The 27,361-nt window shown below is 35.5% G+C and overlaps 6 protein-coding genes across 7 annotated transcripts; 4 read left to right on the plus strand and 2 right to left on the minus strand.

Moving 5' to 3' along the window:
* Positions 1–1,176: 1,176 nt before the first annotated feature.
* LOC132200455 (pro-resilin) lies at positions 1,177–3,012 on the minus strand. Its single transcript, XM_059625925.1, has 3 exons — positions 2,882–3,012; positions 2,170–2,448; positions 1,177–1,782 (listed from the first exon to the last, which is right to left on the minus strand). The coding sequence occupies exons 1-3, from the start codon at positions 2,885–2,887 to the stop codon at positions 1,480–1,482; spliced, it is 588 nt and encodes a 195-aa protein (XP_059481908.1). The 5' UTR covers positions 2,888–3,012; the 3' UTR covers positions 1,177–1,479.
* Positions 3,013–14,232: 11,220 nt separating this feature from the next.
* On the plus strand, positions 14,233–15,684 carry LOC132200418 (nucleic acid dioxygenase ALKBH1). Its single transcript, XM_059625863.1, has 6 exons — positions 14,233–14,526; positions 14,611–14,728; positions 14,784–14,949; positions 15,003–15,081; positions 15,134–15,327; positions 15,396–15,684. The coding sequence occupies exons 1-6, from the start codon at positions 14,338–14,340 to the stop codon at positions 15,667–15,669; spliced, it is 1,020 nt and encodes a 339-aa protein (XP_059481846.1). The 5' UTR covers positions 14,233–14,337; the 3' UTR covers positions 15,670–15,684.
* Positions 15,685–15,955: 271 nt separating this feature from the next.
* Positions 15,956–17,110, plus strand: LOC132199964 (transmembrane protein 11 homolog, mitochondrial). Of its 2 annotated transcripts, none has more exons than XM_059625091.1 (3): positions 15,956–15,999; positions 16,096–16,301; positions 16,361–17,110. In XM_059625091.1, exons 1-3 carry the CDS (start codon positions 15,974–15,976, stop codon positions 16,681–16,683), a joined length of 555 nt encoding a protein of 184 aa, XP_059481074.1. In that variant the 5' UTR covers positions 15,956–15,973; the 3' UTR covers positions 16,684–17,110. The 2 variants fall into 2 exon arrangements, with proteins under 2 accessions (XP_059481074.1, XP_059481076.1); XM_059625093.1 differs by having other exon boundaries at positions 15,959–16,027.
* LOC132199963 (uncharacterized) lies at positions 17,105–18,321 on the minus strand. The gene is made up of 6 exons (XM_059625090.1): positions 18,237–18,321; positions 17,924–18,179; positions 17,741–17,873; positions 17,535–17,685; positions 17,413–17,475; positions 17,105–17,353 (listed from the first exon to the last, which is right to left on the minus strand). Exons 2-6 carry the CDS (start codon positions 18,171–18,173, stop codon positions 17,201–17,203), a joined length of 750 nt encoding a protein of 249 aa, XP_059481073.1. The 5' UTR covers positions 18,174–18,179; positions 18,237–18,321; the 3' UTR covers positions 17,105–17,200.
* A 160-nt stretch (positions 18,322–18,481) lies between these two features.
* Positions 18,482–24,899, plus strand: LOC132200921 (intraflagellar transport protein 81 homolog). Its single transcript, XM_059626708.1, has 12 exons — positions 18,482–18,597; positions 18,659–18,792; positions 18,848–19,028; positions 19,174–19,332; positions 19,711–19,906; positions 20,781–20,944; positions 21,042–21,227; positions 22,729–23,122; positions 24,098–24,213; positions 24,354–24,502; positions 24,557–24,685; positions 24,746–24,899. Exons 1-12 carry the CDS (start codon positions 18,490–18,492, stop codon positions 24,843–24,845), a joined length of 2,016 nt encoding a protein of 671 aa, XP_059482691.1. The 5' UTR covers positions 18,482–18,489; the 3' UTR covers positions 24,846–24,899.
* A 372-nt stretch (positions 24,900–25,271) lies between these two features.
* On the plus strand, positions 25,272–26,493 carry LOC132200723 (lipopolysaccharide-induced tumor necrosis factor-alpha factor homolog). Its single transcript, XM_059626396.1, has 3 exons — positions 25,272–25,463; positions 25,609–25,732; positions 25,829–26,493. The coding sequence occupies exons 1-3, from the start codon at positions 25,313–25,315 to the stop codon at positions 25,932–25,934; spliced, it is 381 nt and encodes a 126-aa protein (XP_059482379.1). The 5' UTR covers positions 25,272–25,312; the 3' UTR covers positions 25,935–26,493.
* Positions 26,494–27,361: the final 868 nt, after the last annotated feature.

The raw sequence follows: 27,361 nt of genomic DNA on the forward strand, positions 1-27,361 counted from the left end.
ATAGGATCAATTCTTAATTGAAATTATAACTAGAAAAATAAATATTAATAAGAAACAAAATAAATAACAGTTAATTTTGTATCTATAAATTGAGAAAAGAATAATGCGTTGTTTTAAATTTAATAAACTGAAAAAATAATTTAATTTGTATCACTTAAATGTTAAGACAATTATTATTTATTAAATTGAAAATTGAAACTGTCTGTTCTGTTTATTTGTTTTAATCACATACATATTTAATCTACGCGCAAAAAATTAAAAGTTTCATCAATAATTATAAATTCCTTGATTCTATAAGATAAGATTCTATTGTAGTCAAGCTACTTTAGAAAAAATTTATTTGTAATCTTTCCACAGTTACAGTTTATGGAGGAAATATACCTGAACGCAATGGAGCATGGAAAATGAGCACTTTCAATAAATCGTGGGAAGCTCGTTTGATTTCTAAAGTAGTTAGATACATTTCAGCGATGTTAATTTTTTAGGAGAAGCTCCGCGACGTTGCAACAGAATTCGCGAGGGCACCCACACTTGAGAAGAGGAGCTGGCATCAGAAGCTGCGATCTTAATGGTCGTTTAATGGGCACTTTGCTCTGAAAAAAGGAGAACATTGCTGCAGAGATTGGGAGCGACCAAATTAAATAAGTGAAACAAAAATATATGAACCATAAAACAAACGTGTTGCAAATCAGCGCCCCATTTAGCTATTAGTTGAGATGTGTGCGCAACGCCACTTTTTTCAGGGCCTTAAAATATTTTTAAAATTATTTTATAATTAGTTGAATTAGTTGCATTCTTTTTGGCACTTTTTGTATCAAAATTTGACTATTATTGAACAATATGTTCTTTCTTCTAATTCACATTATCTTAATTTTAGTTTTTTTTTTTAATATTCAACTTTGTTGCAAAAAATAATGATGAGAGCTGATGGGAACATTAAAAATTCTTAAGGTTAGCTTATGTAGCGGTATTTTTTTCACTTAGCAATTTAGTTTTGGAAATAGAGAATGGAAAAATTATTGATTATTATGCGCGAGAAGAATAAATAATAATAATATAATATTAAAAATGATTATTATATGCATTTGATTTCAATCAAATCAATCAATTTCGGCAAACAGTTTATGCAGGGAGAAAGAGTCAAATGCGTGAATATTAAAAATACAATGATTTAGGCGTTATTTCAGTTTTGATTTAATGACTGTTAGTTATATTCACAGTTTAATAAAACCATAGAGGCACTTTTTAGTTGGTGCAGTATACATATAGATATCATCGTAAAAATAAGCATATAGACATATAACAATACAGTTTCTCGAAAGGTGAATTTTCAATATTCCAATTGATAAAAATTAACACAAGATTCTTTTCGCTGGTCGTACAGAAAAGGAATTGAAATTTTGAGCAAAATAATTTCACAATTTGCCTTCATGGTAACTTAAATGGAACACAATAATTTACAGGAAGGTTATTTCACAATTAGTAAGGGCCGTTGCCGAAACCAGGTGCTCTGGCGGAGGCGCCGCCGAAACTGCCCTGGCCGGACGCAGGGTATCCGCCCTGACCGCCCTGGCCGCCGTTGTTAGCCTCACCCTCGTACTCAATGGTGGGTCTGTAGCCGTTCTGGTCAGCCTCGTACTTGACGATCTGGGTGCGGCCGTCGGGCAGCAGGACGCGGTACTCTCCCTGGACGTAGTCGCCGTCGCGGCTCTCCTGGTGACCAAAGTTGGATCCGCTGGCAGGGTCGTTCACGTCATACTTGAACTCGTACTTGGCAGGCTCCTGTATTTTCAGAAATGCGGAGTTCAATAAATGTAAAGAAGACTAAAACTAACAAAAATGTTACTCAATACTTATTTAATTTCAAAGGGTTGGAAACATTAAAAACAGCACAGCAAAACAATGATTAAAGAATCTAAGAAATCTTTCCTAAATGATTTAGAATTTTTACATTTGACGCAAATTTGGTATTTCAAATTATTCCAAGATCAGAAGATATTTTTAGATTTTTAATGTCATGGAAAGTATGAAAGTTAAACCTTAATTTTTGCTCTATAATGGATTATCTAACAAAATAATAATCTGTAAGAGAAAATCAGGGGAACTTAATTGGAATACAATGAAAATGTGCAATGTGTTAAAAAAAATTAAAGTGAAAAAAAATCATACGTTGGAGCCCTCATCGTTCCTGCTACCGAATCCTCCAGGGCCTCCGGAGGGATATCCATTGCTGCCGCCGGAAGAGAATCCGCCGCCTGAGGGACCCCCCGACGAGTATCCGTTGTTGGAGGAGGCGGATGGGGAGAAGCCACCGCCGCCGCCGCTAGGGAAGCCACCAGGGCCGCCCCTGCTGTAGCCAGACTGACCACCCTGTCCAGGGGGCAGGTACTGGTTGCCAACGGGAGGCTCGGCGCACACGGCAGCCAGAAGGGCGAGAACGACAAAGACCTGCAAAAAGTATATAAAAAAAATTAACAAAAAAATGTCAACGGTGATAATTAAATGAATTAAATGAAAAGAAAATGACCATTAAATTTTGTTTTCAATTTTTTAAGAAAAAAAATTCTTTAAAAAAATGCATCGTTTAGCAATGAATTATTAGAGAATGCAAATTTAATTAGGCAACTGTTGTGCTCTTGGAGGGCAGCGCATAATCGAATCAATCACTTTCCAATAAGGTCAAATGCGAGGGAATTTTTCCAATTTGAGAGCGTGCAGGTTGAGAAACGCGTGTGCTGCTTGATCGGTAGCAGCAGCGCACTTAATTAACTTTTGATACAGTTCAGGCTCAAAAGCGTGACTTGAGCAATCCCTGTAGCTCTCAAAGTAGGAAGATTCACCTCGAAACACGGATTATTTATGAACATCGCTCGAGCTTTACCTTCATGTTGTTGTGCGGGATGAGATCGGTGGTGGGCACTTGAGTGATGCTTCTTCGACTTTACCGACCGCTTTTATACTGGTCCTCGGCGTGATTTCCTCCCACTTGAGAGAGGTGTAAGGGTTGATCTTCATTTGCAGCATAAGAGGGGGCACAATTTAACCAACATGTATACTTTTGCTTTTCATACGCGTGCAAAATAAGTGAGCGCCTCTGACACACTCATCTCTGACCAACTTAAAAGGGAAGGGGTCAAGAAAGTGCAGTACTGTTTCATTCAAGAAGACACTTGCAAAAGCATTATCCGATCTTCCCTAAAGAAATTAAGTACTTTTCTTGCAATTAGTCGTAATTGTAAAATATCATTTTTACAAGTTGTTTTGGCCGAGAAGAATAAACAATAATAAAGAATCTAATTTTCTGATTTTCACAATGAAAAAAAAAACAATTTTTATTCCAGAAATCTATCTGGAATCTCAATTAAATAACAAATATATTCGTTTTAGATTGAAATTTTGAATGTTATGCAGTTCAAAACTGCGTCATTAAAATCCTTTTCTCTTTGAATCAGAAAACAAATTTGCAAAAAAGCTAACCAGAAAAATGTTAATTTTTTATTGGAACAGACAAATTATACTTTGTTTATTTCAAAAGATATACATTAAAATGTTATTCAAGTTTTGTCTTATGAAAGAGCAAAAAGCAAAATGATTTTGTTCTTCGTCAGTTAAATAAAACCATATATTTATTCAATTTTCATAATTTATGGCCTCTTCACAGTTGTGCGCTCGATGATTATATGGCTCAATCACTGTAAGCCACCCACAAACACGTGGACAAATTGCATTGGGACTCGCGCAATAAATTTTTTTTACTAGAAATAGCCCTTCGGCAACTGTGAACAATAAAAATGTTGCCGCTCTCGCCTTGTTAGAGAAGACTGGCGGCATAAATATGCATTTTACAAGCGCGAAGCACCCTGAGGTCAAAGGTGCCACTACACTTTACTTAGAGATGCGCCTCCGCACTTCACATTTATGAATAGCTAATAACTTCCTCTGGCAAAAGACACGATTGGAAGAAAGTCATATATTGTATACGTAATCGGTATCAAAAAGTGAATCAATCCGTATATCGTCATCAAAGTGAAATGTGAAGCTAAAAATCAACTCGAGTAGTGATTTTGTTGACAATTTTTTTTATTACTTGCGATAAGTTAATTTCAATTGAAATATTATAAATAATTGTAATAATTATTATTTCTCAAAATCTTTACATAAAAATTCATAAGATTTTAAATTCCCTCAAAATCTATTGCAGCAAAATAAAACTATTAAATTCATTAGCATTAACATTTATTTTGAATTCATAGGCGGTATTTGAGAAATGTGATTTAGTGATTTCTTAGGTGCCTTATAAATTCAATAGTTAAGATCGATTTTTCAGCTCTATGAGGGTTTGGTCCTGTGTGATTTTCATATAAATTGGTCGAGACCGAATCGAACTCGCCTGACGACTGCTTACAAAATCTGAGCATCTCTCTCTCTCTCACCTTTGTGGAGGCGTGGAGAATCACTTTTCATGCCCTTCTAACTCCGATTTGCGGTGCGTTCTCGCCTCATTTTTGTTTAGAGCGCCAGACCAAATCGAATTAGTTGTATAATTACACATGTTCTTAGCCTCTGATTAAAACGAATTTAAAAACTGTTTTATTTATTTGGTGCCAGATGAGGCAACCACTACGAGTGAGTGTGACGAGCTTTTGCAACCAGAAACTGCATCTTTCTCTCTCTATAGCTTGAGAATTCACACCGTGTGCTTACTTAGATCATGTGCATTGGCGATTCTGAGGCGTGAATTCGGTGAAAGAGCCGAGCGCTCCATATTCGATGAATGCGGAGAGTTTGAGTGATGGGGCATCCAGGAAGCATCTGGCCAAATTATTTTCTAATTAATATACAGTGCGGCGCTCTGCCCTCGCAAGTAATTATGTAATTTTGTGCGTTGCAAATGAATGAAGATTGAATCTTCCTTACTCAACTATTGATTGCAAAGAATTCAAATAAAAAGTTCCAAAAAGGTCCAGTATAAAATTTCAAATTCCATGCGGTTCCAAGTAAAATGTAAACGAAAAAATGTTTCGATTTCAAAAGAAACATGAATGTTATTACCTTAATAATTAACTTTACAAATTTTGGCCTTAATGACATATTGTCATGTGATTACACTCAAACGTTTGTAATGACTATATAAATTTTTTAATAACACATGCCTGATTTAATGATTTAGTTATGAAATACTGCTTAAATAATCAAATGCTACGGAACTAAAAATAAAAATCTAGGAGATGCTAATTGTAAGGACCTTTTTCACTTGTGCGATATTAATCGCAGTGGTTCGTAAAATTTTAACAAGAGATTAGTTCTCGATTAGTTGAAGATTTTAATTTTAACTACAAATAAATAGCTGAATCAAATTTGGCACGTGACAAATTTTCTTTTTCATAGTCCGTCCTTGAATTGGAATTGATCCCAAAACCTCCATACAGCAGGCAAATATAATGCATAAAGTCTCCGTTTAGAATAAAAGGCCCCGTTTACATTAAAATCGATATAATGCTCCATTGCATTGCAAAATAAAATCAGTAAAACACCCTCTTTCCTTGTTGCATATAGAAGCAATTCACTTCTGCAAGGTCCTGTGTGGTTTTCACAAAAGCTTTGGACTTTGCTGTACTGATCTCCATAGAGAGGCATTTTTTATCCACAAGTTTTTTATCTTCAAGGTAAATTGAAATTCATCAATTAAAATAAAAAGAAAAGTTTAAGTGAAGCAGTAAAATCGGTCCAAAATATTTCAGTCCAATAATCAGAAATAAATCTCAATTTTTATGATATTAAATTTAATTTAAAACGAATAATTTTAAGATAATTGGGACAATTTTATTATATGATCGCGCTCACATTGACCTGGATATAGCTTTGGTTAACTTCATAAAATATGCTTGGTAATTGAGTTTGAAGTGGTTTCTACACGAAAATATTAAGTATTCTCTTATTCCCAATTATTTATAGGATAGGCTTAGAACAAGAAAAATCAATAAAACCTATGAGTTTATATGATATTTTAAATACAGCCTGTGCATAGAAAATAGATTTTTTGATAATATGCATTGTTATTCTGCCGATGAATATTAATTAAGATGGAAATATTATTTTACAAGTTTTTTGCCTTTATCTCTAACTATTATTTTAATAAATGAGACATTTAAAAAAAAAGCAAATTGACTGTTCTGTTAAAATTTAGGAAATTTATTACATAATTTTTAATACACTTTAAATTTAAATTTTTATCTATTTTGAGAGCTTTTTTGAGAAATAAGAAAATATCTCAACAAAGTTAATCGATTACATTTTATAAGAGGCAAATAAAATTAAAATTCAACTCGAAAAAAATCTGATTTTGTGAATCGTCACCATAAAGCATTGTATATAGCCCAACTTTTAGCAATTGTTTGCCATTGAGAGCATCATCACTCACAAACATAGGCTGCGTTTGTAGAAACATCACTGGGATTGCGAAAAGCAGATCGACTTTGAAGATAATGAAGCAAAGTGATCGCGAACAGAAAGCGCGCATACCTTTTTCTATAATAACTCGTCTTGTTACACTTGTTCTTTTGTTGTGTCACACGCGGCCATTCAACATTGAACCCTGACTGCAGCTGAGACCCAAATCTCGTCGGCAACATCTTTTATTTATTTATCCAACGATTGAATAACAGGCTGTCGCATAATTAGGTTCGATTTTCTTGACTTAATTGCGGCTGGTGCACTCGAGCTGAAAACTTCATTCAATTTCGAGATCCTTCGTAGCAGATTCCATTGAATTGCAAAATAGTGCAGAGTCTTGATTAAATTTATTACCTCTTGATGTCCGCACTTAATTCAGTGCTAATTAATTGTCATGAGTTTTCAGGGACTCTTAAATACTCACTTTCATGGTTACTTTGAGTTTGACAGTGGGTGCAGTCAAGCGTCTTGTTGGCAAATCGTTGCAATGCTAATTGAAAACAATTCAATGTCACCGTCTTGACGTGCGAAAATCGTGCTTTCAAATTATCATAAAGCAATATTCATCGCCTCCAAAATGATTGAAATTATTACAAAATAATCTTTTTCTTGAATTTAAAAAGTTACTTATTTTTAGCAAATTTTGTCATTAATTTTTTTGAAGGAGCAAAGAATTAATTTGTATAAAATTTTCCTACCAAAAAATATTTTGCTATATATTAGATTATTTCATAATCCAATATCAAAGCTGCTCATGTTTTAATGATTTTTTAAGCTCCCAAATTGATCCTACTCAATTATTTCTTAACATTTAAGAGAGAAAAATTCAAACGGTCCCAAATATTTATCTGCAACTATTTCTCAATCAAGGCAATAAAATATCCATACCTTTCTTCAATTTTATCAATGCAGAGAAAAATGGAAAAAATTTATACTAAATTGTATTTTATTTTTAGAAAATTAAAATTTCCACATAATTTTAATTCCATCTTCATAATAATTGCTTATTTGAATAAATAAATTTTTGTTTCGTTTGTCAGAACACTGCAGTTTGAAATTTTGAATTAAAAAGCAGGTCGATGGGTGCGCGACAGAAAGTGGCATCCTAGCTGCACGGTTGGAGCGGCGCGCTCCTCTATTAGGAGAAGATGAGGCGCTACCGTCTCGAGAGTGATCTGATTTGAATGGATCTCCTTTCACCTGGCCGCCGCCGACCCGCGCGCGAGATCATCTGCCCGCCTCGCCACCCACCGTGAGAAGTGCCGTACGTGTCGAGATGTGTGCATAATGTTCACCAAGGTCACTTTCGCACGTGACGTCACGCGGACCATCTCTGCCTCATTTCAATAATGTGTAATAATCGTTCATTTGTCCGGCGGTGATAAATAATCGGGCAAAATATTTGGCTGACCTGGTTTTGGCTGCAATGAATAAAAAAAATCTTAGCAAGTAAGGACTCCTGTCGAGTAAGACAACATGAGATCTCAACTGGAGGCCGGCCAACCAACTCGGTCATCTGCTTTCGCGCTTTTTTTGCATATTGCACTCGTCAGATGTTCTCATAATACAATTTTCATTCCAAGAATGCACTGATATCTTAAGCCTAATAACACAAAATTACTGTGCAACAGATTGCACCTTTCTACTCCATTTACAAAGATGTCAATATGAAGTCTCTAGATCCATCAATTAGAAAGTAATAAAATTTAAAAAAAACTTTAAAGAAAACAATGTTTTTTAACATAAATAAACGGTTTTTTACAAGTTAAATAATTTGAATAATTTGAAGTGTTTAAAATTTATTATGATTTACGATGTTTATTGTTTTATTATTAATTTATGCTATTTTTATTTTATCATCATTAATATTATTTTTTTCGTTAAAATAAGAGAATAATGAAATTAAATATATTTATCGTAAATTAAAATTGTAGTTTGTAATAAAATTTACATTTATTTTGTAAATTTTGTGTTAAATCACTATTTTATTTCCACGAAGACGTTGCCTTTCTTTATGCAGTTCCTTTAACTTAACTAATATTTTTTATTTTATGCTTTTAATTTACGATGTGATTTGCGATTTTGGGGTTTTAATTTACCACTTAAATTAATTCATTGAAATATAAATATTACCGTCTCTACTTTTGGAATTTTTAGGTACATCAAATTAAGTTTAAATTTTTATTCCACAGAGAAGAAATTAAATTAGAATTAACGAAAATCCATAAAGTTTTTTAGAATTACATAGAAATGAAGTCGTTATAACTCTTACCTACTCTATTGCATTTTTGCAACATTTTAATTTTGAATTTTATTTATTCTGTAGTGATTGAAATTTAAATGCTTCTTTTCGATAACCCTTATCAAATTCATTATTTAATCGCATTTAATGCACATAAATAAAATGGAGTCGGCAAATGCATAGTAAAATAAATGTTTGATCAAGCACAATGGACTAAATTGCGTGCGTCTCTTCTGTGTTATAACGCAATCGCCACACAATCCTGTTAAAACCATTATAATGACGAGACGAACGAGTGAGTCTCTGTCAAAACACACCGAGATGATCATGGTCTGTAATGCACCGGGCGCAAGTCACTCTCCATACTTATTTCTCACACACTCAATTAGTCCAATCTCACTCATCTGGTAAAATGGAGCGCCGCCGACAAACAGAAATAATGATAGAGAGCACATGATTGCGAGGAAAAATTGCGCATTCATCGTGATATAGGCATGCGGGTTTTGTTTGCTGGCGAACTTCATACGCTCTCGTCAAAATCGCCCGATCTTTCAATGAGCTGAGCATCATTCAATATTTTTTGTCTTCCGCGTCTGCAAACTTTCAATACGGTGGCGAAAGTAGTTTGCATATTTTAATTAGTCTGCAATCGAGATTGAATTTGCGGCCGAGAGCATCAATCCATCTTGCGAGCCACAAACTTGCGAAGTTATGCAATCCTCATGACACGTGTGCGTTTATATGCATTGAATTATAACCAACACTACTTGTTTCGTTTTTTCATATCAGACCAATTTTGAAATTATTATGCTCTGAAATTGTAAATCATCGCAGACGAGAAGAGCCACATCCTTGGCCTCAAAATCAGAAGATGTTTAACTGACCGAGAAAGAATTATTGCGAGGTCTTTTAATTGTTAGCAAAAGTCCTTTTCTGAACTTGAAGTTTCAAGGCGATTTGGGAATTATGGCAAAATTTCATAATAGAAATGCTCCCCAGAATTTAGGAATTTAAATTTTCCACGGATTATTCCTTATATTTCCATTTTCTTTAATATCTTAGAGAATTTTTGAATTTTCCAATAACATTTATCATAAATAATTTTTTGTTCAGTTTCACTATTGGGAAATTGAAAAATAAAATCTGAAAGCAGACTTTGTTACAAGCTTTAATAATTTATTTAAACTCCATTCAAAATTCAAAACATTTGAAATTTAGATCAAATATCAAACAAAAATATTGCATCTACAAAAAAAATCATTACAAATTTGATCATTAAAATTGAATAAATGATTAAAATTATATTAACGGAATGCGCCTTTGCAGCAATCTCCATGTATGCATGAATCGCGATCACTGAACAATGAGGATTTCATTTCACTCCAAACGATGTCAACTACATACACGGTATAATAATGAAGCTCAATTATATATGATAATTATTCGATGCATCTATGAATCTCGGTGCATTCACAGCTGCACACGTATATAGAGATCACAAAAAGCAGCCTTTTGATCTCGGCATTTGAACTGCCTGACAGCAAAAAAGATCAAAGCGAGATCATTTCTCAGTCGGTCTTCGCTTGTAAAGAGGAATACCATCTTAGGTAGGAAAACCCATTTCTTTTTTGCAGATACCCTCTGAGCGGCGGCGGTCGTGACCAGTAGTTTGTAATGCAGATGCACCTATAACTCTATAACCATACCATAAGCCTACAAAGTGCTCCCGACGCCGATCGACGAGAGCAGAAAAACACACTGCGCCTTTTTAGCTCTCCGTTGCAGCACGCGCTGCATCCGCATCCTTCAGAAAAGGAAAAGCAGACGAGCACAAAGACTCTCGTGCAAGTCGTTGTGCCACTGAAAGTGAGTGTGTCTTGTTCTAAATTAGAGTCCTGATCTGCTTTTATTCTTTATAAAAATGCAATTTTCTATAAGAGTTAAAAAAAAATATTCAACAGATTTAATTTATAAATCCAACTTTACAAGTAAACAAGAATTTTTAATAAATTTTTAGTTACTTAGCACTAAAAAATGCTAAAATGTTAACAAGTAATATCAGGACATTTTAATAAAATATACCGCGGCTAGTTTTTAAGTTTTCAATTTTTGTGGAATTCCTTGCCAACTGCGTTAAAAAATTGTACGGTTTCTCAGTTTAAAATTGCATGTAAAGAATATTTGACTGTTGTTTAAAATTTCCGCTTTTCGGCTCCAGCTCGGCAAGTAGATTTAATTTGGAAACACTTTTGCTTTCAAATTGAGTTTATGAGTTTTAGTAAGTTGTTTACTAGGGCTGGCTGCCAATTCTCTCTTCAATGTAATTTTTCCCCCAAAATAATATTTGACTTCTTGTGAGAGAATAAACGAATTGAATGAATGGAATTTTTCGACGATCTATTTATTGATTATATTGATTTGTAAAGAGTAAACAAAAATCTAATAAAATTGGAAAATTAAATAGAAAAAAAATTTTTCCCCTCTGAAGTGCATTTTAAATACTCTGTAATATTTTAAAGGTATAAAATTAAAAATGTAGAGTAAATAATTGAAACAGTTCAGGTATTTAATGACTTATTTGTGTTGAGAGTTTTCTTTTCTCCGTGTTCAAATTGAACAATCTGGAATGTAAGCTATCGTCTTGAACACAAAACATCAACTCATAAATATATAGAGCTAGCTTAAAAGGATCATTGAATCCTTCATTGCGTCACTTGAAGTGTGTTCTCTTCTCTCTCTCTCTCGGCAATAAAAGGCATTGTAGAAAAGTATTGCGATACAGAAAGAACGCATGCACGAACTCGACGAAATGAACAGAGAATAAAATAACCAATATTGATTATCCTGCTCACAAGTTATTTCGCTAATCGGCTGATTTGCCTATTTCAACTCTCCGACACGGAATTACTTAATGTGATCATGGGCGTGTGGAGGGCTGTAAAAAGATGAGAGCGGCTTTTCGTGAACATAACGTGAAAGATGAGACGCGTTGATAAAAGCGAGGCGCGCGATGCTCACGTCTGCGGGTCAAAGGTTGGCAGAGTACTTGAAACTATGCACCTGAAGTGAAGAAGGCGTTTCCATTTATTAATTATGCGCTTGTCCAATTAAGGCTTTTACTTTTGTGAACGAAATTTGGAGCTTCCTTACTCGTGAATTTTATTTCCAGTTCTCCACCTCTATTTTAATTTAAAGCAATAAATAAATTGGATTATTGATTATAAATAATTTAAAATTTGAAAACATTAATTAGCAAGTAAATTTTTTTAAAGCAATTTGTAACAATTTCATTTTAGTTGAATAGTGCCTTTGCTAAGGAATACTAAAATTTTTTAGACAATTTATTAAATTTTTATTTAAATTTTTTGTGTATTCTTTGATTGCGTATTTCAAATTCCAATCAATTATGTGGCCAAATCTATAAAAATATAAATTGGCAAAGTTTAAATTTATTAATGTTATTAATAAAAGCAAAATAATAATTTAATTTAATTGTGATAAAATAATAATATTATAAAGCTAATTAATAAATAATATCAAACTAAAACAAAATATAAAATACAAGTTATTTTTACTACAAGAAGAATTTTTTATGATTCCTATTATGTGCAAAACCAAACCAAATTGAACTTGATTTACTTTTCGGTAGCTCTATTGCAATCAGAGAGAAATCAGTGCGGCCTTGCTCGTCAAAAATTCATACAAGCTGAACGCATTGTCAAGCATACAAACTTAAGGACCAAGACCTTTGATTGTGAGACCAAATAAATATTAGCTCACTCTCGTCGGATTCTTTTGATTAGCCGCTGCGGACGCACAATCGCAATCACAATGAAAGAAGGAGGATGCATTGATGAATGCATTCGCAGCACTTGTTAGCGCAAGCCGTCGTGCGTGAACGCGGAATGGCGAGAGAGGAATTTTTCGAGTTGATATAATTATTCAAGCCGAGAGCACAATGCGTCGAAAGGGTTATATAATACAATATTGTGGCCGATTGGGAAACGACAAGAGTGCGCCGCGTTAACGAGGTCGCTTATTTTGAGATGAGCTCACGCCGCGCATTGCATTGGCGCGAAAAAGTTTTCAAGACCGGTTCAATTAATTAATTAGACAAGAAAGTCGCTTTCGGTCATTCGGATTAAATTTTATTAGGTGATTTGATTGGAGGCTCATCTCTCGCGGGGTCACCGCGGTCTTAATTGATTTGACGTACTTCACGCTAATTAACCTGCGTGCGATTAACAAGAGAGCGCACTCTCCACTTTACTCGGATAATTTTGAACAGCTTGTTAACGAACGCAACTTGTGTTTTCGTAAAGTTCCTGGTCGTGTTTAAATTCCTGGCTCGTCAAGCCAATCAAGGACTTTCTTGGTTGAAATAATGAAAAAAACTGGTCAAACTATACAATTTATTTCTATCCAATTAGAAAATTTCCTTACTTGCATAACATTCTGGTTGACATTTAAAAATCTCTCAACTTTTCTTTAAGATATTTTATTCCTGAAAATATAAAGCTTGTCAAATCAATTTGTATTTATTATAGAAATAAGTTGTAATGGTTTTTTTAGAATATATCAAAAAGGAAATCAAATAAATTTATATGATTATATATCTGTTCAACCCTCTTAAAAAAATTCGGCAAATAATACAGATTAATTTCAAAAATGTCTAAATTAAAATATAAGCTTGAGAAATTTAAACTTCAAGTTGAAAATCAGGCTTTGTGCTCAATATAAATATCAATGACTTTCGAGCACTAATTTTTTCCCCCCCGAAACGGCGCTTTTAAAATTCAGGTCTATTGTTTAGTCGTCCCGCTTTCTTAGTTCCTATTTAGAGCACTCGCCGCTTTATTTTTTAACACAGTCCTTAAAATAACTTTATTTTTCCGACTATTTCTGACTTTCGAGCAATAATTTTTTTCCCCCGAAGCGGCGCTTTTAAAATTCAGGTCTATAATTTAGTCGTCCCGCTTGCCGAGTTCCTATTTAGAGCGCTCGCCGCTTTGTTTTTAGAGGATAATTTTAGTCTCCAATATTTTTACTTTGCGTCTATTACAAATAAAGTAATTATAATTTTCCTAATTAATCACCATCGCAATTTTGACATATTATACGTAAAATTTCATGATGAATTTAATGGCAATCTAAAAAATGTTTTTCATCATGCAGCACATCTCCAAATCTGAGTTTGAAAGTTTCGGGTCATCAAAAATGATAACCCGCAAATTTTGAAAATTTTTACATTTTTAATCAAAAATTTATGAAAATCGCATCAAAACTAATATGGTGAAGTTGTGCAAATCTCATTATCATACAACTGGGGTGCAAGTGCACCCAAGTCTCAACTCGAAATCTTGCGGCCCCCGGCCGACTTCACACAATAGAGGAAAATTTTGAAAAGTTTCTGCGGAAATTACGTTTCAAATGTCCCGTGTGGCCATTGCTCACGACATTCGCGCGCTTATTTGCAGCCTTGGACGAATCCGACCAATGCCACGAGCGGCAGCTACGAAAACATGTGATGAGATAAACAAGAGCAGAAATCTGCGTTCTTGCAGCAGCGAGATGAATTTTCCAAAATCAATTTGACATTTTCGTGATATCCTCGCAGAAATTTGGCTGCAATTTTCCGAAGCATGGACAGTCGACCGAGGAGAAAAGTGAAGCGCAAGAAATTTTCGGACAAGAAGTGCCAAATTGCAGACCCTCTGCCTGAGTCGTCGAACTTTGATGAAAGTTTTAAGTACTACAAGCAGAGAGTCCCTTTACCTGATTTATGTGCCGTCGTCAATCCAACCTTTCCAGAACTTTGGGAAAGTCACGGGGTAATTTTTTTCTTAATCATAAAATTTTCTCAGTGGCAAAAAAATTTATTTTTATAATTTAATAGTTATTTTAATTTTTAACAGATCAAAAGAATCAGACCTGAAACCGAAATATTAGAAGACAACGATTTTGAAAATTCCCAGGTCCATGGTCTCATTCATCCAAGCTCTTGGACGATCTTAACCTTTAATAGTCATCCAGGTATTTTTTCCACATGTTTTTTTTTTTAATCATTTAATAATGTAATAATTTATAGGATTAATTTACATTGTCAACCCCTTCACCAGTCAGGGTCAGCAGGCGTGGATCCAGAGAAGTTTGAAGGATTACACCAAAAAGCCTCCGTACAAATTAAATTTAGACGCGCACCCTGAGTGGCAGGTTGGAAACGGGTTACCGGACTGGTGGGAAATGTCGAATAGGTAATTTAAAAAATTAATTTAAAATTGCATAAAATAAATTCAATTATTAACAGAGATGAGGAGAGAAGCAGCATTTTGAAAAAGAAGCTCAGGTGGTCCACTTTGGGCTATCACCACGATTGGGACACTAAAGTAAAAAATGGATTTTAAATATTTTTAATCTGTAAATTTATTTCATATCCAGGTTTATTCGGAAGAAAATCGATCCAATTTTCCAGAGGAGTTGGCAGATTTATCAAAAATTGTTGCCGCAACATCTGGTTTCCAAGATTTTACTGCCGAAGCAGCTATCGTTAATTTTTACCATTTTGATTCCACCCTGGCCGGACACATTGACCACTCGGAAGAAGATTTTGAAGCACCCTTGCTTTCCTTTAGGTGTGTTGAAAGCATATAATTCACATTTAAATGTTGATAATTGACAATAATTACATTTTTGATTCAAGTTTTGGCCAAAACGCAATATTTCTACTAGGCAGCACAAACAAAAACGACCACCCGTTGGCACTCCTCATTCAAAGCGGAGACATTGTGATCATGTCTGGACCTTGCAGACTCAGTTACCATGGAGTGCCTCGGATCGAGCCTATCAGCGAAGACCTTCCGAGGTGGAAAGGTTTCGAAGTTGAAGACGAAACGGAAGACTGGAAGCGCTGCTGTGAATATTTGCAATGGTCCAGAATTAACCTGAATGTACGCCAAGTAAAAAGAAAATTATGAATGCACATGATACTATTTTGATTTAAAAGAACAATAGATTTAACACATTTCTTAAAAATCAATTAAACAAACAGGCCCTAATTTTATTTTATTAAATAATTATGTAATTTTTTGTTTGAAAAATTCCATAATTTATTAGATCAGTTTAACTCTTGATTCCAATTAAATAAAGATAAATAAAATGAATTTTAAAAGGTTTTATAAATAAATTATGAAATTAAAAAAAAAATGAGTTGAAACTTGATCTTTCTACCGCGAGTGGGCAGCACTGCGCTATGTGTACTCTTTTCTCTCCATCTCCATCATGGCCGGCAAACACAAAAAATACGAGTAAGATTCACCTTGGCAAAATAATGCTGTAATTCCAAGACACATTTTTGTCGTGCACCCGAGCTAATGATTTTGAAAATTCAAACCTTTCCGCAGAGACCTGGAGGTGGTCAGGGAGATCTACGACTCGGAGAACTCGCACGAATACTTTGAGCAGCAGCTGGACCTTTTGCTGGAGGCTGGCGTCAAGTACATTGTAATCGAGCCCAAAAGGCTGGGCGACGAGACAGCCAGGTGGCTCTCGGTCGGAAACATTCTGCACAAATTATCCCTCAACCTCGGCCTCGGAGCAATTATTGCAGGCAACATTGAGACTTGGCATTGGTTATGGAAAAAAAAATTAATATCTAAATTTCTTCAGGTGTTCTTTGGCCGGACAGGCCAGTCGTCTGCGTGCCCCTAGCCTCGCTGTCCCTGTTGTCCACCAGTCTGTACACCGTTTCGTGGCACTTTGACCCCTGTTGCCAGTACCAGGTTGAGAAGGACAAGAACATCCTGTTCGACATCAACCAACGATACCCGATCTACGAGTGGAGCAGACAAAACCTCCTGGGCCCAGTAAAAGTTCTAGTTCGAAGAGAAGCGTTGCAGAGACAGAGGCAGTTTGTCCACTGGACCGTGTGTCTGGCGGCGGTTGCCTTTTCCGGTTTTAGACTGTATAAAGCCCTCAGTGGATGCTGCTAATATTAAGATGTACTAGGACTGCCCGCAGACAAATTATACGCTTAACTTTTAGATAGGAAATCAAATTCGTAAGCCTACCGCACCGAGCCAATCAATTATCTCTAGAGGTCGGTAGGCGTCAAATTTTTTACTTAGGCCACAATTTTATTATTGCTGATTTTTTTAAAATGAACTTTTCCCTTAGGCACAATTGTGTGCCAGCATTAAATTTATTATGTAACTCTCTATTGGCATTACCATAATAGTTTCCTACTAATTATTTCTGCGCAATTATATAATGAGGTTATTTTGTGGCCATTCTGCTATTGTAAATAGTGCAAAGTACTGTTGTTCTAGCTTTTAAGATTTAACTTTGAGTTGAGGCAATTATTTTTATGACGAATAAAGAAGATCACTTGGCGAAGCAAAGTGTGAATATTCATTACGATCCAATTTCTATTTATTTAAATTATTTACAAACATCAATATAGTTTCACTTAAATCATTCAGTCTGATATTTTGAAAATTGAACCAAATCTCAATTCAACGCAACAAGCTTCACATAACCTTGATTGTGTGGGTGGTCCTCAACAAGACCCATGCTTCGGAGGGTGTTGATTGGGATCTGATTTTGGAAAGTGACTTCAATATATGGGTCACCATCTTTCTTAAGTGACTTGGAACAAAGTGTCTGCAAAACATAAAATATTAGTTTAAAAATTCTCTTTTCTCGCAAACAATAAAACTTACATTGATTGCTTCTTTCAGTTTTAGACCATCTCTGTCAGAGTAAATTGTTCCAATTACGTCATACTAAGAATTAATTGATAGATTTTTTGAATTGAATATAATAATTGAAGAATTGTACATACCAGGGTGTTTTGGAGCTCCGTGTCAATTTTTTTCATCCTGGCTTTGAGATTGTTTTCCTCTTCGACGTTCATTTCTATCATTGCACCCATTTCACCAACCTCGTCTCCGTCTCTCAGACGATGTTCAATTGCTGAAGTCATATTTTGAATCCTAAATTGAAAAATCATGAGTAATCCAGATACACTTGAGGATTTTAATTGCATACATTGCATTATGCTTCTCAGTTTCCTTCATATCCAGTTTTCGTTTCTCGATATACTTTGTGGCCGCATCAATCTGTTGCCTCAGAAAGTTAAGAGCTTGCATGGCAAGATTGGTCATGCCCATGGCAGCATAGTCTTAATAAAAATTGAGTAAAAAAATCATTTTTGAAAAATATAATCCGTACCAGGAATGACGAGAGTTCCGGCTGATTCATTAGGGCCAGAGAAGCGAGCAATTTCATCAGCGTGCTTCAGAATTTTTTCTTTGAGCGAGCCTCCGAAGTTTTCATTGAAATCGTCAGTGAACGCGGTTTTCAGGTAGTCCTCTGGGAATTTGTCTATGATCTTCTGGATTTTGTGAACGAGTTCATCCAAAGGTGGGACTGCCTTTTCGGAGGCAGCCTGCATGTCGGCCTTCCTCATTTCTTTGCTCATTTTCGTCTAATTATAAGAAAGATCATTATAAAAGGGTCAAAAATTATCCATTAAACCACTTACGTGCGTCTGAATTTGAGTTGCGATGAAAAATATTTGTCTGTTTACTTTTTGCCTTGTCTTGGCGCCTTTTCGCTTGATCAGCCTGTTCTCGCGACCACAGCGCATGCGCAACTTTTTGTTCGCTTCTAGTGGCGGCAAACAGAGGGTGCCTCGGCCCTTGTAGAGTGGAGGTATAAAGTCGTCGCTATAGCAACAAAATGCCAAAATAAAATACCACAAATTCAAAATCGTTTCGGAGGAAAGGATTAAAATCATGTCTTCGCAACTTAAATTTGTTGTTGACGAGCTGAAAGCTCTGTACCCGAAGAAAAACTACAACATTATCGAATTTGATGGATACCAACCAGATCAACTCGTGCAGGTTTTTAAATTTTTAACTTCAATCTGCTGACACGGATATTTATTTAATATTTATCCCTCAGATTTTGAGCAACGTTTCATGCACTATTGAAGGGAAGGACCAAGTTGATACTCGTGCCGAGAACCGAGAGATGACAGTCAAGCGGTTGCTCAACTCGCTATACATTATGAAGTACAGACCACCCAGCGGCACAGAGTTGGTTTTTTTCTTCATATTTTATGAATTCCAGTACTAAGCGTGTACTTCATAGGTACGACCTAGCCCAATCCTTGTTCGTCGGCGAAAAGTCGATAATACTGCCCATTTTGGAGTGGCTGCTGAGAGAACGCCAGCTGCTGGAAAAGAGAGCCTACTTGGGCAAATACTTAATGAAAATTGAAGTCCCAGCTGCGCTCAGAGGAGACTCTAATCTAGAGGAGCTTTATGAAAACGTAAATTCGCGACTCAAAACGGCAAAATGCACTCTAGCAAATTGCTGTTTTTCGCAACAAAAGTTTAATTGAAGCCCATAATATTTTTTGGCCACGAAATATTTTGCTTTTAATTTTTAACTACAACAAAGAGTCATTTTCGCAGTACGAACAGCTACTGGAGGCATTTAAAGATGCGCACCGCGAGCGCGAGCAGCTTGTGTCTGGTGGCAGCAACGCCGGAGAGCTCAGGGGAGATTTGGCCGTCATGGAACGTGAACGGGAAATCGTGGCCGCCAAAGTAGCCACTCTGCAAAAAACTCGCGTACGTTGAAATTGATACTTTTTCAAGAGAAAATCAAAGGTGTTTATCCTTTTGGGAAATTAAAAAAAAAAACAGCTTAAAAATAAAACTTTTAATCAATTGGTGATAATGTGAGAATTAAATATAATTATGAAAAGCAGGCTGAAATGAAAGTTTTGTTTTTGGTAAAATTTATATATTAATTTTTTCAGCGGAAAATTTTTAAATAATTATAAAATTATTTCATTTAAAAATTTTTCAAAAATAATTACCCTAAATAATTAATTTTTTACTTATATTCAAGTTGGCCTTTTGTTTTTTAAGAGTAAAAAGAGAAATCCAAAAAGGCATCATCGTTGAGTGAAAAGTAATCTTTGGCCTTCTGGGCAATTTTGGCAGGTTGAGGGCTCAAAAGCAAACGCGGCTCTGCTGGCTCGAGTGAAAGCCTTGCGGGAGGCGCGGGCCAAGAGGGACATGTTGTTGGAGCAGAAGGCGCGTCTTCAGACCACCTGCGCCGAGCTGGAGCGATTCGTGGCCAGGACCAAGCAGCAGGTCACTGAAGCTCGCAGGGCGGCCCACGGAGTCACTCCGCAAGGTAAAGGGAAAAGCGCAGACACGGCCAGGAAATGGAATATTAATGCGCCTGGGGATTGCTAAAAGCTATAGGAAGAGAGACAGAAACACACAGAGCAGCTCAACACATTTGTGCACTTTTGCCTTTTGAGGCGGAGAGAGAGCGAGCGAGCGAAAAGGGGCACTTCCTGCGGATGCATACAGTTTTCTTTTTGCAGCTAATGCGTCCGTCCTTTTTGCAAAATGGGATTTACTTATTTTTGCATTTTTATCATTAACGCAGATAAAAAAATTTAAAAGACAGTATCATTTAAGCTTTGAATCTTCATAAAGTAGCAGCTAAATCAATTGTAAACTTCACATGAGGACAATTGGTATCTTCAATCGTAAAATTAACTGTTAATCCTGAGACTGTTCAAAGAAAATTTAGATTTCAATTCTATATTTGAACTTTGAGGAAGCTAACACATATTAATAAAATATTTCATTATTAAGAATAATAATTTTATTAATGCAATACAAAATACTAGATAAATAAACTAGGGAATAAATAATTAGTAAACTTTTTATAATTTTCTTTCTTTCTGTGCCGATTTGGAAATTTAAATAAAAAGTAAAAAAATTTACTCTTAAATTTAAAAACCACAAACAGTTCTACAGTTTCTTTTCAACAGCAATAATTATTATAGTTGCAAAAGTAAAAATTTCCAAGCTTCATATTATTGGCATTCGGAAAAAAGCTATTTTTGGCATAAAGTTGATAGTATTCCATAGATCTCCTGTCGCCACCGGCTTTAGTCGTCTCCCTTTTTCTTTGACAAGATTTAAAATTGATGCACGACGAGCTTCCAAAACATCTTTCTGCGGCGTTACATTATTTTCATCCCTTTCAAAAGGTCTGCTACAAAGGGCGGAAGAGGAAGAAAAAGTATCCACGTACATCGCCAACGAGAAAATCCCTGCTGACATCAAAAGCGCCCAAACGCAATTACAACTGCTGCGCGAGGTGGCGTCGCAAACGTGTCTAACGAGGTCGGACCTTGCCCAAGTCGAGCAACAGGTACTCACTCGTCGTTCTCGCTCATAATCTTTTTCATTCACTTCCAATCCTCTTTTCAATCACTTTCAATTAAAATGAACCGTGTTTCATGTAAAAGGTGCGCACCCTATCTACAGAGGTGAACGCGTTGCTCGAGCGCAGAATGGCAGCGACCGACCCGGCCGACGACAAACTCGCCCCTTTCAAACAGCAGGCGGCCATGCTCGGCCGCAAGAAGGAGGCCGCCGCAGAGGCCCTTGGAGATCTCAAGAGAGAGTCGGCAACGTTGAAAGCAAAACTTGAAGTGAGGAAAATATTTTTAATATAAAACTCTTCATAATTTTATGATATCAAACAATTACTATGTTTGAAATTTAAATTGGGAAAAGATTTGAGCACAAGAGGAGTGAAAACGAGCAGAAAAATTCACAACTTTTTAATGTAAACCAATTCGACTTTGAATTTTGAAGTAGAAAAATTGAAGTAGAGAACAAGATTAGTAAAATTTCATTTTTACTGTTTTTACTAAGAAATTTTTAAAAATTGGCTAAATTTTTTGTATTTCTTTTCCTTCTCATGATAGACCGGGACCAAAACTGGAGGAGCTGTATTTAACCAAAAAATCATTTAATTTTTTTAATGCGTTTAACATTTTCTTGCAGATAAATAACATAAATATTTTTAACTCTAAAATCCTAATCTGTTGAAAAAGAAAAGATTTAAAACAATTTGTAACCAATTTTTCTGTTCTGAAAATAAATTTTAATTAATTTAACATCTATCTATTCAAAATATTAGAAAATAATACATGTTTGGGTTTAGAAGTAAAATTTTCATTTTGGTGGCACAATTAAAGCGGATAATTGTGTTCAACGAGCTGCATAACTTGCATTCGGAGAACTTCAAGATTAGCTCAAAGCTCTCGTTAAATGCTTGCTTCATTACACGGAAAGTTTGCTGCAAAACTAATCCACAATGTAATTAGCGTCTTACAAGAGTAATTCCCTTTCCATGCGACGTACACGAGATAACGAAATTTGCATTCTGTTGTGGACTTTCCGCGCGCACGGTAACAAGCACCGTAGAGCGAATGAGAAAGGAGCAGCTGCGCTCGCACCGAATTCCCACAAATACATGCAAATCCTTTTACACTGGTAAATTAATTGCCGTGCGCGGATGCTTAATGGACGCGATAATCCCCCCCAAACAGATGCCATCAAAAATCAATTTGCTCGTAAATAAATTCCCACAAACCGAACAATGCCGCAGAGGCCATAGTGGAAATCCACACCAACCAGAATAAATTGCAAATTTCCCGGAGCCCCTCCTGCAACAAAAATCCAAATATTCAAAACTGATGCTTGCGAAGTGACAGCGCAATTAACTTGATTAATTTTAATTAATCAACATTTTACAAACGAATATTAAAAATGTTGATATTAAACATCGCAATGATTATTTTATTATCATTGCTTCATAAAATTTGAATGTGCGCATAGCAAATAAATTTAGTGGATAAAAAAAAGTTGTGAAATTTTGAAGAAACGTTTTCTTTTGCTTAATTTCCTTTTTTTTAACTAACTAATGTTGATTCTTCATAAATTTAGGTGGAAAATTTTAATTTAATCTATTTTCTTTGTTTGTCCATTACACATTTTTTTTTATAAATGAATATTTTTGGCACACACAAAAAAATCAGGAATATGATGAAATAACATTATTTAAAAGCTACTCTCAAACAAGTGAATTTCTATTAATGAAACGGCAGTCAAAACTTTTTCCTAATTCAAATCGAATTTTGACAGCACATCCAAGGGCAGTTGTTGCCAGGCGAGGAGATGCCTCTGACAGAAGAGCAGTACAAGCGCTACCTGGCGCAGTTGAAGCCACGCACCGAACTCTTCAAAGCGCGCAGGAGCCAACTGTCCAGTCAGACGGCTGAGTGTGGCGTGCTGTCCCGCACGCTCGAAGTCCTGAGAGCCAACCACGACCTGGCCCAGAGACAATTGGCGGACGAAGAGCGCCGACTTGGCCTCAGTGGCTATTCGAGCACCGCGTCGCAACTGGAGGAGGTGGACGCGGCCAAGACGCAGCTCGACATGCAGAAGGAAGTTTCCTTGGAGGCGCTGTCCAAGACCATCCTCGAGCTCAACCAGATAATCGCAACCAAGAAGGCCAAACTTGCACCCGCAATCCAAGGTGAAAAGAAACAAATTTTTACATTCTTTTTTAATTAAAAAAATAGAAATTTTAGTTTTATTTAAAAAGATGCTTTACATTGCAAATAAGTTTTCGGTAAAACTAGCAAAATTTTATTGAGATTTTACATTAACATAATTATCTTCATCTTCAATACTTAAAATTAATTAATTCTATTAAATTTGGTTCATAACACTTGAGGTGGATTACATGAAAAATTGAATCCTCGATCCGTCTCATCACAGAACGTCCGTCACTAATTCTGTCTTCGGTTCCGTCTCTTCACGTAATGTGTGTCACCGATTCCATTATAGGTTTTATTGCACCACGGAACCGCAGGACGACACTGGTGCACGAGATGCTACACTAAAATAAAATTGTGTTTATTGTTGAAAAAAATTAACTGCTGCAATAATCAAAATGCACCAAATGTTTGAAATCACAACATTTGATTTATTTATTATAAATAAATTTATTTGCTTTTAATTTAATGTTTAATTATCTAATTATAATATTTTTCACTGAAATTTATTACTTAAAGTATTAATTATTTAACAATTTAAATTTATTTATAATTTACAACAATATAATATCAATATTATTATTTAATTTTTTTTTATTAATATAGAATAATCATTTAAAAAAATATAAATTTTTTCCTGTAGTTGCATTAAAAAGCATTTATTTTTAAATAGAATTGTCACATTGTTCTTATTAATGAATTTTGATTATTGCAGCAGCTTATTTTATTAGAATCGGTAATATTTCATTATCAATTTTCCCAAAATTTGCATTTATTCAGATCATCCGATTAATTCAGTATCAATTGACTTTACCTTATTTTATTATTGAATTTAAATCAAGAAAGAAATTTAGAAAATAAATTTTCATTTTTCTTTTATTTTTCCTACTTAATAAATGAGAGGGAAGGTTTAAATTAATTTTGAAAATGTTTAAAATTGCGTGGATTTGTAGAACTACGTCCTTTGAGGGAGCAGTACCAGTCCGCCTTGGCCGACTTCAACAAGGTAAAGCAGCAGTACGACGCGACGGCGGCCAACATCGGTTCGGCCAGCAACAAAATCGAGCAGGTTCGAACCCTTTGTTTTCCTTGTTGGTATTTGCGATGCCCACGCACCTGCAAATTCATTGATGTGCGAGACCCGTGTGTGTTTATTTAATAATTAATTCTGGCTCCCGTTGGCGACACATTAATTGAGGCAAATTGCAGGAAATTAAGCAAATTGAAGAGGAAACGCGGCAAGCGTCGGCGGAGGCGGCCCTTCTCGAGGCCAAAACGGAAGTGGTCGGCGCCCAGAAGGAGATGCTAGAGCAAGAGATGGCTTATTACAAGGCCGGTGACAAAGCCAAATCTCTCAGGTCACTTTTTTCCGCTTCCACAAGTTGACCAATAATTTGGATGCAAAATTACAGGGATCGGTTAAACGCGAAAATTGCCGAGGAAGAGAAGCGCGGTCGACACTTGAAGGAGGTGCAGAGAACCATGAAGGACAACGAGCCGGCCAACGAAAGACAGGCACAGCTCTGGGAAAATGTTGAAAAGTAGCCTTTTATTTATACTTCAAAAACTTTTGCAACTTAAAAATAAACATTAACTTTCAGAATTTTTGCTGCTAAACTGCGGCACTTGGAGGCGGCTAGGAGGAACTCTGGGGTTTTCAGAAGGGAAAGAGGCGCTGAAACGCTCACCATATTGAATTAATTGTATCATAATTATAAAATAAGGTGGTTCATGTTTGGATTAAAATATATTATATGAGATGCTAAGGAATAAAAAGTATTATTTCCTTTCTTCAAAGTTCACTCTTTTCATTGCTTAAAAAAAAAACACACATCCGCTCTTTCATAGGAATAGGAAAATTTAGCTTTCGAGTTTCAAACATCAGACTTCACTTTAAAACCTTACAGGCTTATCATAAAGTTTTTTCTTTTAAGATTTACACAGCAGGAAATTGTTGAGTGGTGAATATGTTATGTTTGCGCGCTCTTATCTTAAATTTATCAGGATCGATTGAATCGAGTTTGGTGGTTTTTCCAATGCTGGAGAATTATAAACACAAAATAGGATAAAAGAATTGTAATGGTAACAGGATATGCTTTCAGGATAAGAAAAGTTAACTTGATTCCCAAGCTGCTTTTCCTCCTCACTTGCTTTCTGTGCCCGACGCGATGAATCCAAGTTACAGAGAACAAGAATTAATGCATGGCGGAGGACCACCGATGCAGAATCCTCCAGCAGGAATAGCGTCGATTGAGTTTTTTCGGGAGCCCCTGAATAACATGGATTCACCACCAACTGCTCCTGTGGTGATGGTGATTAGTCAGTATATACTTAATTTAATTTCGATTTTAAATTTTTGCCTCAATTAATAAAGTTTAAATAATATATCAACATATTAGTATTAAATTATTTTTACAATTTTTTTTAACTATCAAATCGCTGATATTTGTTATTAATTGCTCAGGTTCTTTACCGCCAGAGTCAAGCAGATATGTTTGCCCGTCGTGTCAGGCAAATATACAAACAAGGGTTGAACACAAAAGTGGAACTATGACGCATATAATTGCGCTTCTTCTGTGCCTCTTTGGGTAAGCCTAGCACAATTTTCAAAATAATATAATCTGCTCTTCAGACAAGGCGTTTTATTTATTTTCCCAAGTCATTTGTTTGGTTTTTCTTATTAGTTGCTGGTGCTGCGCCCCTATTCCTTATTGTATTGAAAGCTGCAGGGATGCCTATCACTACTGCCCTGCGTGTGCCGCCTACCTTGGAACGTCTGCAAGGGACTAATTTCTCATTTATAACAGAAAAAACCACAAAATATTAACGGCAAACTTCCTACAATTTTCCAAAATAAAAATTTTGTGTAAATTCATGTAATAATAAATAATGTGAAATAAATAACGTTTTTAGAAAGTAAAAAAAATAATAAGAAATTGAAGTCATTGCAGGAAAGAAAAATAAAAACCGACCATCACAAAATTAAAACAAAAATTTTCAAATTGAAAATGAAAACTCATAGCCATAAATGAAAGGATTTGTTGAAAAGCTGAAAATAATTTTTATTTGATCATGGCCCTTGACCTATCAACTAAATTTCCATTTTCCTGAGAGTTATGTGTTCCAAACTTTGGCGATTTTACTTTTGAATACGCGGGATAGGCAATCGACTTCTAGCTGATTTTATCCTTCAATCTACTTCCTTAATCGGAAATAGAGTTCCATGACAATAAAGTTTTGAGTAAAAACAATTTAAACGAGGAATAAATTATTTCTTCCAGAGTAAGTACAGCTTTGAACGCATAATTATTTTTTAAAACGCACTCTAAACTTTCAAGGTAAAAAAACGTTTGACAAGCATGTATTTCAGAATTTGCAAAAATATTACAAAAATAAACAGAAAAAAATGAATAAATCAATGAATAGTTAAAACTTTATCATTTAAAAATATTTTCAGAAAAAAATTAAACATTTAGGATATCTTTTGTAATAATTATGTACATGATGTAAAAAAAATAATATTTTGATAAACCTCTCACATGCCAGTATTATTGATTGTTCTTTTAAAGCTGAGCAATTCACCATTTCAACATTATTAAATTTGGTCGAGATCCGTCTTTAGTCTGCGCTGCTTTCTCCGATTGTGAAGCATGCGCGCGTTCCCATTTCCAATACTAGTTTTTCCGCGAAAAAAGCAAGCAGCTGAGAGCGAGTTGAATTTCCATGTACATAAAAACGCGTACATAATGTGTTCGTCGGCAATTGAAGTGGAGGCGAGAGACCGCGGCTGAGCGTGTTTTCATTAAGCCAATAAATCGCAGCGAGCGACCGAGTTTTGTTTTGTGAGAGAGGGTTGCATGCATGCCTTGCTGCCGTTTGCATGATCTCGCCGGTTTGTATAATAATACATATATAAAACGCTAGCTAGGCAGATAACGGGCCGAAACGACCGAGGCAATTTGAATATAATAAAGCAGCGACGAAACTTGGTTGGAAACGCCAGCCAGCGCAATTTCTTCGTCGGCCGCGGCTCACCGGCGCAAACTGCTTCTGCGCCCGCACACTCGACACAAAAAACGCAAATGCTAAGACGCAAAAAGAGATGGAGAGTTGTACCGACTCGCACCGAGAGTGTCCTTAAAAAATAACTGAAAATAATGACGTCTCGCACTACAAGGACTAAGCTAGGTCTATTTTCTGCTTCAATGTGTATCTCT

Source organism: Neocloeon triangulifer, unplaced genomic scaffold, assembly GCF_031216515.1.
Source record: "Neocloeon triangulifer isolate White Clay Creek 2 clone unplaced genomic scaffold, ASM3121651v1 ptg000014l, whole genome shotgun sequence".
Classification (NCBI taxonomy): Eukaryota; Metazoa; Arthropoda; class Insecta; order Ephemeroptera; family Baetidae; genus Neocloeon; species Neocloeon triangulifer.